General features: G+C 35.7%; 2 protein-coding genes across 2 annotated transcripts; both read left to right on the top strand.

The window, feature by feature from the left end:
• Positions 1–1,239: 1,239 nt before the first annotated feature.
• On the top strand, positions 1,240–2,657 carry LOC132167652 (protein SINE3). The gene is made up of 3 exons (XM_059578666.2): positions 1,240–1,519; positions 1,612–1,743; positions 1,936–2,657. The coding sequence occupies exons 1-3, from the start codon at positions 1,424–1,426 to the stop codon at positions 2,371–2,373; spliced, it is 666 nt and encodes a 221-aa protein (XP_059434649.2). The 5' UTR covers positions 1,240–1,423; the 3' UTR covers positions 2,374–2,657.
• Positions 2,658–10,260: 7,603 nt separating this feature from the next.
• On the top strand, positions 10,261–11,495 carry LOC132161668 (sequence-specific DNA binding transcription factor). The gene is made up of 2 exons (XM_059571842.2): positions 10,261–10,395; positions 10,650–11,495. Exon 2 carries the CDS (start codon positions 10,712–10,714, stop codon positions 11,336–11,338), a length of 627 nt encoding a protein of 208 aa, XP_059427825.1. The 5' UTR covers positions 10,261–10,395; positions 10,650–10,711; the 3' UTR covers positions 11,339–11,495.
• Positions 11,496–11,779: the final 284 nt, after the last annotated feature.

Here is an 11,779-nt window from a genome sequence, read left to right as displayed (position 1 = left end):
TCTAAGACTCGATCTAATCATCCAACCAACCCCTTCGATTTATTAAACTAAATAAATAAATAAAAAATCTATCAATCAAACCGCAGCATCCAATCGAGAGGTTGATTTTTTTTTTTTTAAAGAATAATTTCATCATTCATTCGTTCATAAAGATCATCCGGAGCATGAGAGTACTTTAGAAAAACAACATCACACGAATACAACAAAAAATTTCTTCTATTCAGACCCTATTCATGATTTGTTTTACCCTGGACATGTGTGTCTCATTTTTGGCCTAAATGCCGACAAGTAACTAGGAATTTGAATGGCAACAGCATATATGAATCACCAAGAATTAAGTCCAAGGATGCAACTTGCAAACACTCGGCACTTGGCAGACTGGGATCGTTCAGTAAGGGGTATTGTTGAGAAATTTGAATTGGGATATTTATGTTATTGCACTGATGCTATATATATATATATATATATTCGTGCAATACTTTTTATTTGAGCCGTTGGTTCATTTGAAATTAATGCTCCAAATCATGATAGCAAATAAAAAATTAAAATAAAATAAAATAAAAAACAGGTGGCTTGCAGTGCAAAGGTGAATGTTTCATCGAACTAACCTCTTAATTACGAGAGTGGTTCAACCATTCTCAATAGCTCGTTTTGAGTGGGAATAACCATGGTTTATAAGTGACCAAATAATTTTTTAGTTCTTACTTCAACAATTAATTCTTGGTATGGATGAAAAGACGGTTAGTAAAATTCACTAACCGCCTCGGTGCCTTTGTTAACCGCTTAGGTGGTTAACGGTTAATAACCTTAATAACCGCTAACTACTTTTTAAAAGAAAAAACCAAAATGGCATTGTTTTTAAACATTTTATAAATATTTATATATATATATAAACATAAAAACGATGTCATTTCATGTATATATATACATGAAACGATGTATATAGGAGGTTAGCGGGCGGATAATCACCCGCCTTTTCACCTTTAATTGCAAGTGACCTCATTTTTTTAATTGTCAAAACTGTACATTTAAAATAAGAAATACTATTTAGTATACTTGTGTGCAATTGGATGAAGTTGCAGTAAAAATACCTTTAAATCAAAACTTAAAAAAAAAAAAAAAAAAAAAAAACCCCCTCAATTTAACCAATTATTAACAATTATATAGAGTTATTGGATACGGACCGAGATTGGTTTTGATCCGATCGGATTCATGATTCATCCCAGCCTAGTCAATCAAAGCTCTGATGATCTTATAGCCTTTGATCACATAATATAAGGCTTTGTAATATGATCGAAGGGACACTATCAGCCGTAATCTTCTTCTTTACATTCTTTTCTCTATCTCAGTGCACACTATATATACCTCTTTCATATTCCACAAAAAAGGGATATTTCAAAATTCTCCCGCCAATCAGAGCGAAATGAAGGAGCACCAAACTCCACGGAAGGACTATGGCCGTCCCTCAGAGCTTTCGAATCGGAGATCCAAAGACTCCTCGTCCAAGAAGCTCCAAAATGTACAAATCTAAACCCTAATTTTCCAATCTCTGCGTTCGCCTCCGTCGCGTTCGAATTCGATTTCCTCATTCCCTCTTTTTCTTCTTTCCAGATCACCAAGAAAAGCTTGAACGCTGCATTCACCTCTGTTTCCGAAGATGCTTTGGAATCTTCAAACGAATCGGTGGAGTTATCTTCGATTTCTGAGATCACTAACTTTGATCACAATGGAGAAATCGCAGAAGTAAGATTGAATCTCAACCTATGTGATTTTCGGTTCCTTTGTGTGCAAATCGTGTTTTAATTTCTCTAAATTATTTCGATTCAACTTGCACCGTTTGGTTTCTGAGAAAACGTAGGAAATGAAAATTAATATTGTAGTTTGATTGAATAACATTCTGTTTTTGAGTTCTTGACTCGCGTTTCTTTTTCCTAGAGCTTCTTGATTGCGGAGAATCGGTCACTTTTTGGTTCATCTGAATCCTCTCCTCCTTCTGACCTTACTCCATCTTCCACGATCACCGCTGACATGCAAGAACCAGGACAGCTTGACGGAACCATCGAACCAACTGGTTTGAAGACCGGTTCTGTGGAGTTGGAGATCGTGGTCGATATTCTGAAAAGAAATCGAACTCAAGTCCTGAACTCAACGGATGTAGATCCTCAATCTAAGAAGATTCTGGACGCACTGATTGAGATCGTTATTGAGGAGTTCTATAATCGACCAAAAGAGAGAGACCGCTTTGCTGAGCTCGTTTCAATCAAAATTCAAATAGTGCTCCTCTCTTTCTTCTTGTGGATGCTTGCAGTGGCAGTAGCTTTCTTCTTCGGTTCAGCGGTCCAACACTCTTCCAGCAGACATCTTCCAACCTGAACAAGCATTAGTGGTGAGAGCTTTAGTTGACAGGCTTAGTAGGTCTTCTTTTGCTGCTTTTGTCATGCTTTGCATTTTCGTTTCTCTCAGATAAACTTTGCTACATTGGAGTGTATTGAACTGGAAAGTTCTAGTTGATCACTACATGTGTAAATGGAAATGATTGGTTGAGTACTAATTCACAAATTGAATAGTACAGTAGGCATCTATGTCATAGATAGAGAGCATTTTTCTTGTTTCATGCAGTACATACCAATATTTCTTAAGTCTAATTGCTCACATAAGCCGTTCAATTCATTTCATATTGATAATTGTAAGCTCTATGAACTGTCTGTTTGGCATGTAGAAATTCAAGGTTTAATGTATCTTGGCCTCCGATGGTGGCATGTACATAGAAATTCAAGGTTTAATAGCTATATTTGCGTCACTAATGCATCTGTATGCGCGCGCGCGTTGACAAATCTATAGATTAGTGCTAATGTAATGTTCAATAAAGGAGGACAAACTATTTTACATGCTCTGCCCACTTAGAAGTCATAATTGTGCATGTGTTACATGAGTAGGAGCCCTAGATTCTTTCTTATTTAACCACTGTAGCTCCCTTTCTTTTGTTTGAAAGAAATACAATTAGTTTACATCAAATGGATACATCATAGATATAGAGAGCCTTACATCTTAATGTATTCAACCCTCTGATAGTATCTGATAAGTTATAGGCTCCCATCTTGGTCTGCAAAAACTTGATCATGTGTATTCTAGAATACCATATTCTTTCGGATTTTTCTTTTAGGTTATAAATAGTTTTTTGATCCCCTTCAATGTTTAAGATCTTTGATCTAGTTTGGTTTGTTGTAAAATAATTTGATGGAACAAAAATTCTTGTCGATAAGTAAATAATAGTAATAAATAAATTAACAATAAATAAATATAATATTACAAGAGCTTAAAATTAAGAATAAGGATATTACAATATTATAGAATCACGTCAAAGCGTTGTCTTTTGTTAAAAGAGATTGTTAGGGATAGAAGAATATGTTGGTAAGGAATTTGTTACTGGGAATATTTTGGTCTACGTAGCCTCCTCTTTCTCTATTTTCTTCCCATTCAAACCTTTCAACATGGTATTAGAGCTTTAACTACATCGCACATCCTCTGATTGCTTCCGCTCCTCTTTGCTTCTTCTTCCTCTTGTTTTTTTTTGTTTTTTGTTTTCCCTGTGTTTGTGCTACTGATTGTGGACTTCTGAAAATTGGGCTGAAGGGTCCAATTTCATGAGCGTGTGATATATGTTATGGCAGTCTGCGTACTGAGCCCAAATCTAAAGATACAAAGGGAAGTTGTATATAAAGCCAAAGAAAAACTGACAAGGAAAACAGTATACTCCAACGTGTTTTTTCTGGAAAAAAATAAAAAACAATAATAATTTAGACGCCACAGTTAGAAGCCCCTTTTTCGTTGTGACTCTCTCTAGAGTCTCTACCCATTTTCCTCGCTGCTCCCAGTATGTGCTGTCATTACTCATTAGTAATCTTGTGTCGCATAAACCTGGTTCGTATTTAGGCCACAAATAGGTTTGTATATGTTGTATGTGAACTAGAACGGGCCTAAATTAAGAATCCACCTAGCTAGCTAGCCCAAGATGAAGTGATTTCATTAGTTAGTGAGAGTCCACCATGGATGATTTCTCCTGCCCTCACACCGGTCTTGTTCACCTAATCTGATGCTTGGGTCTAACAAAAAAGTACTCCTAATGATAGCGTCCACTTTGCCAAAGTGGCCTTTTGACACTTTTGTCTTTTGAAGTCAAGTGATAACTCAGAGAGGGCCTGCTAGAAAATGAATGTCCACCGCATTCTATTTGTCCTTTATTGATTTGATGAACCCAGTCCGGTCAATCATCTAGGCGGATCAATGTTGCTTATTGTCCAGAAACAGCTTCGCTCCCCAGAAGCATGCTTATGATGGAAACTGTCCATAGTCACAGAAAAGATCCATAGAGAATTGTAAACAATTTCACACACCCACACAAACGCTCACAGACACTTATGCCTGCACAGATTTAAATATATATTTTTTGAAGTTGTACCACTGACTGGGATGTACTAGAATTTAGATTTTCTATTAAGTTAGAAAATTAAACGTAATGAGAGTTTTCACCAAAATTCTTGAGCACCCAGGCATGTCCCAGCTAGGTTAATTGTTTGATTATGTCATCTATACATTTCATATAGTAGTTAAAATGTCTGTATTGTGTCAGACTTATCCAATTTGTTTGCAATAATCTGTTAAAATAATAATCTGATCAACCTTAATTAGAAGTGCAGATGCTTCAAATTTGATCACTGCACACACACATGCACGCACACACAGAGAGAGAGAGAGAGAGAGACAGGTTCAAACAAAACAATACCTTTCAACAAGTTTCATAGAAATGATATCTTCAATATGTGCAGTCAATGATCCAAGCAATCACGTCATCTATAAATGATACATGCACTGTAAAGAAATCATGGTGGGTAGTTGGTAACATGTGATAGAAGGTACAAAATAGGAGTAAATCCAGTCAAACCCTAAGTAGTCAAAAAAAACAAAAAACGATTATGATTTGAAAAAATAAAGAATATACTAGAAAAAGCACTTCTTATTCTAGGCTTATTGTAGGGAGAAATGCACTAAGAAAAGCTAATGGTGGTCCTTCAGATGCATCATCCCTATCCTTAAGAAGCTCTGTAGCTGCAATTTGGTTTATCCTTGTAGCTAATTGCCTTGTTTGTAATAATGATAAGAGGCCACCAAGCATGTCCTCATTGGCTCTTTCATGGAAGTAGTTAAAACTTACAAAATGGAAATGAGATGGATAGAGACACCAATAAAATTTTAGAGGCTCTTTCCTCTGAAAGTGGAGTTTTTTGAAGGGACAGATAAGAATCCAATTTGACAGTTTAATAATCGATGGGTCAATAAAAAGAGCCATGACACTCACTAGTAGGAATCGTGTAGAAGTGGGTGGTGGGGTAGCTATAGTGAAAGTGAATTATTTGGTGTAACCCACAAAAATATTTAAGTTTCTGAATGAGAGAGTGAACATTAATTGAGATCTACCTGTACCTAAAGGTATAGACTTGTTTTAATCCACAGAATTTGTAACTGTTGAATGAGATTGTGGAGCTTTGTTGTATAATTAAGGGAGAAAGAGAGAATATTGTACCACAAGCATTTACTGGCGTCTAATAAAAATGAATTAATTTGATTATGTTTCCTCCCAAGTACATAGCACTTCTAAGTCTGAAATATGCTGTTTAGGACGTAGATAATTGGAGGTTGGTTTTCACTGTAAAAGAAAATTGTGGGCTAGTAATTTTCTCTTCTAATGCATCCCATCTAAACATTCTAAACAGATTTTCAGAGTGATCTGCAGACATGAATTGAAACATGAAATATCAAAGAAAACTATGTTCATGTATGGACTCGTATAAAGGCATGCATGCATGCATGATGCATGATGCATGAATAGATCATTAGAGGCACTCTAGGGCTTAGCTGGCTATTTTAGTATATGTTTATGCCAAGTCAAAGACAGTGGTTTTAGTTGATATTTTAACTCGTCGCAGAACTTCGGTATGCATTTTAGCTGAGAAAAAAATCTTGTGGTCATTGCATTATCTTCAAATATTCTTCATTGATAGTTTTGAAAAACATGCTGTGAGGATGTAACCGTTCTACCTTCCCCCCTTAAACAATTCATTGTTAGCAAATTGACTTGCTAGCTCAATGCCAACTAGAAAGCACATAAGAAGCAAACAGTGCTCCTTGGTTGCACTTGCCATTTGACTGTATTTATTTATATGCTGTGATTTTAGTATGGGACTGTTATTATCACTAATTTAAGGAATTGTAACTTTGGATGCTAGATTTCTTTTGTTTTGTAATATCCATCCTTGTGAAAATTAGATGCCTATCCTGAGTTGAATGAAAAGTTTCCTAAAGAAAATTAGATGCTTAGTTATGTTGTACAAAATAAGCTGTAAACAGCAGGTGGGTGCTGAGTGAATTTGATTCCCATGGCTTGATATGAGCCTTAATCCCTAAGGAATTTGGTTTTATTCACCTTGGAATTAGATGCAACTACAATCTAGGCAACAGTAACACCAAAATTTCTGCTCACCAAAAAGTAACCTCTGTGGAGTTGGTGTCTGTAATTTAGCTGGTCAGATTGGTCAACAAAACCTTTTCTTTGGTTGGACCTGATCCTGATCAGCAGCCCTCCCCTTACTTTTTAGTTGCATCAAAACTTGGGTATTGCTATAGAAGTCTGAATGGGGGGGATATCCAGCAATGATATGCAATGATTTCTAACATCATACACACTATGACTAACAACTACCACCTTAAGGAGCCAGTAGGATTTATTAAAAACCCAGGTTTTCTAGGATCATCTTAAATCATCCTTCACCATCCATATGCAATAAGTAAAACACTTTCTGGTGCTCCTTAATGCTCGCACCCTTTTTGATTCCAACTGTTAATTGTGTCTCACACAAGGGAGGCAATTTCCCTTGAGCATCATGATGCCCACTTGGATTATAATGTTAATAGTACTGTTTCAGTTTCCCCAAAAGAAATATGTTAAGGTTTCTCATTTCATTGTCCCTGTTGACATACACATGGGTACCATGATTTTGATGAGAATGAGGATTAGGTTCATGATTAATCTAAATTTTAGACAAACTAATTTTTATTTATTTATCATAATTATACTGCCATTAAGACCTTTTATCTCAAAGTCTGGTTGTCTTTATAAAACCAAATAATAATTGGTACGCGTGAAGCTTTCTTTTGTGGTCTCTGAATTCTATCCAATGAAAAAAGAGATGGTAAATGTCAAGTGGGCAAAACTACTCACCTTCTTAATGCTTCATATCTTGATTATTATGATATAATTAGGGATTCCAATTGGATAAAATATCTGTTCCACCTAGGAAAGCAGGGGACCCATTGCAGGAAATGTGGAGCTTAACTGTCCACACCTCACAAAAGGAAGAAAATTCCAAAATCCCAACAAATAGGAAACAAGGCCGGAGGTAGAGAAGTGCCAGAGAAACAACCCACATTGCACATGCATTTCTTTTGTTTATCATTTCTTTTATGCATCATCAACACCCCCATAATCATTGCACGGAATGAAAACAAATATTATGCGGGACCCCCCTGGTTCCAGTCAATTAGTGGAAACCAACACCCATGGCCACATCCAATTAGGCTATGACATGTCACCAATCTTTATTATCATTCTCTTTATTAACCTTTGCTATTAAGATTCCCGTTTGTTTGTTTGTTTAGGATGATTTCTCAATTTTTTTTTTTCCCCCTAGTTTTTAGTATTTTGTGTGACAAAAATAATATTTAAATTAAAAGCGTCTTTAGTTCCCATAAAATGATTTTTTTTTAATCGTAAATTATTTTTTGAGTTTTAACTTCTCCATTTCAAATCGTCGGAGTTTGCTAGACCTTTAACAAACCACAATCAAACCATGACCTAACCACCCCCTAGAGGCTGCTGAAAGTCGCCTGTCGTTTTCGTTCATCGCTCATTTTTCATACAAGTTAAACGTTAAAAAATATTTTCAAATAAATCATTCTTTTTTATATTTTCTGACGGAAAATATTTTACGAACGGAGTCTAAGACGGTAAATTGTTCCCAATTCTGAATTTTGGAAAAAATTTACTTGTTCCCAATGCTATTTTTCCTGAATTCTTTTACTGTTTTTTCCTTCTTCTTTTATTATTATTGTTTTGATTTAAAGGCATAGTTGTATTTTTATAAATTTATGGTGGTATAACAGACATTTTACATAGTCGTTTAAATTTACAAAAAAATTTGCTGATATACATTACAACTTTTTAAAGTTTGGAAGCAAATGGTATGATAATTAAAGGGGAATTAGTATAGTTTTTGTTTAGATATTTTAAATCGTTTTGGGGCCGGATGCCCAATTTGATGTTAAAGTTGGTCAAATGAACGATTTAAACCCATCTTGAGTAGGATTACAATAGTGCTACTGATCCCACACCTACCTTTCAGCTTAATTGTAGACTTGGCACTATAACTTTTAGCTTATTGGTTTGATTGTTCTTTTGCTCTTTACACTCCAACGATCTTATCCGCATTATGCTACAGAACCCATCAAAGAGATTGGCAAAAATTGTCGGTTCGATCGGATTCATCATTATAAAACATGTCACTATAAAATAAATATTTTAAGACGTTTGATTTTTAAAAATGCATATAAGCCGTATCAAATAATACATTTGATGTGATTTGGTTTAAAATTACAATAGCCTCTTAGAAAGTTTTGTAGGAGCAACTTTTTCTTCTTTTTTTTTTTGCCTTCGTAAATTTTAAATCTAGGGTCTATCCTATAGTCACTTTACTGCCTAAGTTACGGCCCAATGATATCCTTTAGAAACAAAGAGCTAATAAAGAAAAACAAATCAAACAAACAAACAACTCAGCCCACCCTTTTTTACCCTAAGCAAACACTAATTATCTATTGTGTCACATGATGTCCCGCATTGCTTAGAATTAAAGAAAACAAGATAGAATTCTGTCACATTGTATTGTATTGGATATATTGGTTTGACGCTCTTTGACCGGCTGCAGCTAATTACCTTGAGATGAATGTCAAACCGTAAAATGGGGTTAAAGATATTTAACTTTGTACTTGTAAGAGACTAAAAATATTCCGTTAGGGTGTCGCATCAGGTGTAATATTTTTTTTCGGCGACACAACAAAGTAAAAAACAAAAACGAAAAGCGGTTTGAATCGTTTTCTTTGGCCAACAGGTTTGCTCGGCTACTCCTACATCAGCCATCGCCTGTGTTTAAGGAAGTGATTCGGCCACTCTTAAATTATCCCAACAATTTTATATATATATATATATATATTGTAATGGATCTCAATCTAGATATTCTAGAGTTTTTAGAAAATTTGATTATGTAAATTTTTTTTTTTTTTTGGAAAAAATCAAATTTAATCCATAGGTTTTCCAATTTAGACAATTAGGTCTTTCGATTTTTGTCTAGTTTTAAATAGGTTCTTTTGTCAACATATTGTCCAAAAAATTAACAATATGCAACGTCATACCAATTAATTAACAGTATGCCACATCAGATTAATTAATTTATGTTACGTAACTCTCATTTAACATTTTGTGTGCCAATTTAGGTGCCATGTGGTATACTACTTCAAATTACAAATATACCTTAAATAAAAAAAATAATAAAAAAAAAGTTATTAATAATTATTTTTTAAGGCAACTATGTCATGTGGCACATGAGGTGTCAAATAAAAGCTACATGTCGTTAATTGATTGGTTTGATGTAGTATATCATTAATTAATTGGACGGGAGATTGACAACATGGCCTATTAGAAATAAGAAAAAAAAATTATATATATATATATATATTAAAAAAAAAATTAATATATATATATATATATATATATATATATATTAACATATGTTTTCAAATTAATCATTTTTAATGATTAGTATTTATTCTATGTTTTTGTATAAGCAAAATAAGTACTTATATATAACTAAATAATAAAGACATCCACTTAATTAGATATTAGAAGTACTGATATACCGAAAGCTTAGAATGTCACAATGTATCATTTTTAATAATTAGGATTTTATTTTTTAATATTTTTTTAAAAACAAAACTCTTAAAGATGATGATATTGAGCCACGAGGTGGATGGTCTGTGCCCCCTAACAGACCATTACCCAAAAGAACGCCGAAGTGGGTCGGCGTGGTGGCGCACAGTGCAACAACGCAAGGGCAAAAATAAAAATGTGGTATCGATTAAACGACGCGTGCTTTGCTCTGATTCCTTTATAACCCTCTTTCCCAACCTTTCTCTCTCCCTTCATCCACATAATCACCAATCGACACCTCACCCACTCCGTTCCGTTCCCCTCTCTCTCCATTCGATCATTTCTGAGCCACTCTCTGAAAGGTAAATTCTCTTATTCCGCAATTTTCTTTGTTCGATTATTTCTTATAAATCTTTTTTTTTTTCTTTCTGGTAAAATATTTTGAGATTTTGATACCAGAATTTGATCACATCCTCTGCCATGAATCTTTTTTGTTCAATATCGATCTGAAACCTTTCGAGCCAGATTTTATCCGATTCCGATCGAAACAAATAATCAGATTTGGTTTATGGAAATCTGGTTTAATCTTACTAATAAATCTCTGAATATTTTTCAGGTGTTGGACAGAGGAGTTTGAAAATTTTGTTGAGTATTTAGGGCGGAGAGAGATATTCGGTTATGGCGTCGACTCTGATCTCAAACCCCGTAACGAACTCCGATCGATCAAAAAAGAAGAAGAAGAAGAAAATCCAAGAGAAGGACCACAACGATGATCACAACCACATAAAATGGAAATCGGAGGCGCAGCAGCAAAGCTACTCCTCCAAGCTCGTACAGGCTCTGAGCCAAGTCCGGCTCGGTCCTTCGCCTTCTTCGCCTTCGGCTGAAGTGCCTCGACGGGGACGAGCCGTGCGCGAGGCCGCCGACAGAGTCCTGGCCGTGGCTGCCAAGGGCAAGACGAGATGGAGCCGGGCGATTCTGACGAGCCGGCTCAAGCTCAAGTTCCAGAAGAAGCACAAGCGCCAGAGAGTGGTTTCAGCAGCCACCGGGACTACCCGGTCGTCGTCGAAGAAGCCGAAGGTGAGCGTATTGAGGCTGAAGGGGAAGAGTCTACCGGCTGTGCAGAGGAAAGTCAGGGTTCTCGGCCGCTTGGTCCCCGGTTGCCGGAAACAGCCGTTGCCAGTGATTCTAGATGAAGCTACCGACTACATAGCCGCGCTTGAGATGCAAGTCCGAGCGATGAGCGCCCTCGCCGAGCGCCTCTCCGGCTCCGGCGCCGGCTCTAGTTCCGCGCCACCTAGCTGATGACAATTGCCACGTGCCATTTCGACTCTTTTTTCCTTTTTTTTTTTTTTTAATTTTATTTTTATTTTCCCCCTTTAATCTTTCTTTATTCTCTGTTAAATACATGTCCATTTCTCTTGCAAGTAAATCTATCTCACACTTACCTTTCCAATTCTCAGCACCTCCTTCCCAATCCTTCCAATAATTGAATCCAACTCTCTCTCTCTCTCTCTATCAATTTTATTACCATTAACAAAAAAAGAAAAAGAAAAAAGAGATATAATAATATTAGCAGTTGGCAGTCGGCATATCTATTTATTAGTATTATTCAATACACCGGTTGAATTAGTGTGAAAGACAGACATGCTCGCCGGACTTGCAAATCTGTCCTTTGGATATTGTACCCAATTATTTGTTAATGTTTGGCCATGAAATGTTAATTTTACAAAATCTTTTCACCTA

This window comes from Corylus avellana, chromosome 2 (assembly GCF_965113065.1).
Source record: "Corylus avellana chromosome 2, dhCorAvel1.hap1.2, whole genome shotgun sequence".
Lineage (NCBI taxonomy): Eukaryota > Viridiplantae > Streptophyta > Magnoliopsida > Fagales > Betulaceae > Corylus > Corylus avellana.
Note: the sequence above shows the minus strand (reverse complement) of the source record. Positions and strands in the feature narration are given on the sequence as shown.

Bases quoted from the DNA above. Each gene is read 5' to 3' on its own strand.
- LOC132167652 (XM_059578666.2), top strand. From the start codon at position 1,424: ATGAAGGAGCACCAAACTCCACGGAAGGACTATGGCCGTCCCTCAGAG. The intron at 1,520-1,611 runs GTACAAATCTAA...TCTTCTTTCCAG, and splicing joins CGTCCAAGAAGCTCCAAAAT to ATCACCAAGAAAAGCTTGAA. The intron at 1,744-1,935 runs GTAAGATTGAAT...TCTTTTTCCTAG, and splicing joins ACAATGGAGAAATCGCAGAA to AGCTTCTTGATTGCGGAGAA.
- LOC132161668 (XM_059571842.2), top strand. From the start codon at position 10,712: ATGGCGTCGACTCTGATCTCAAACCCCGTAACGAACTCCGATCGATCA.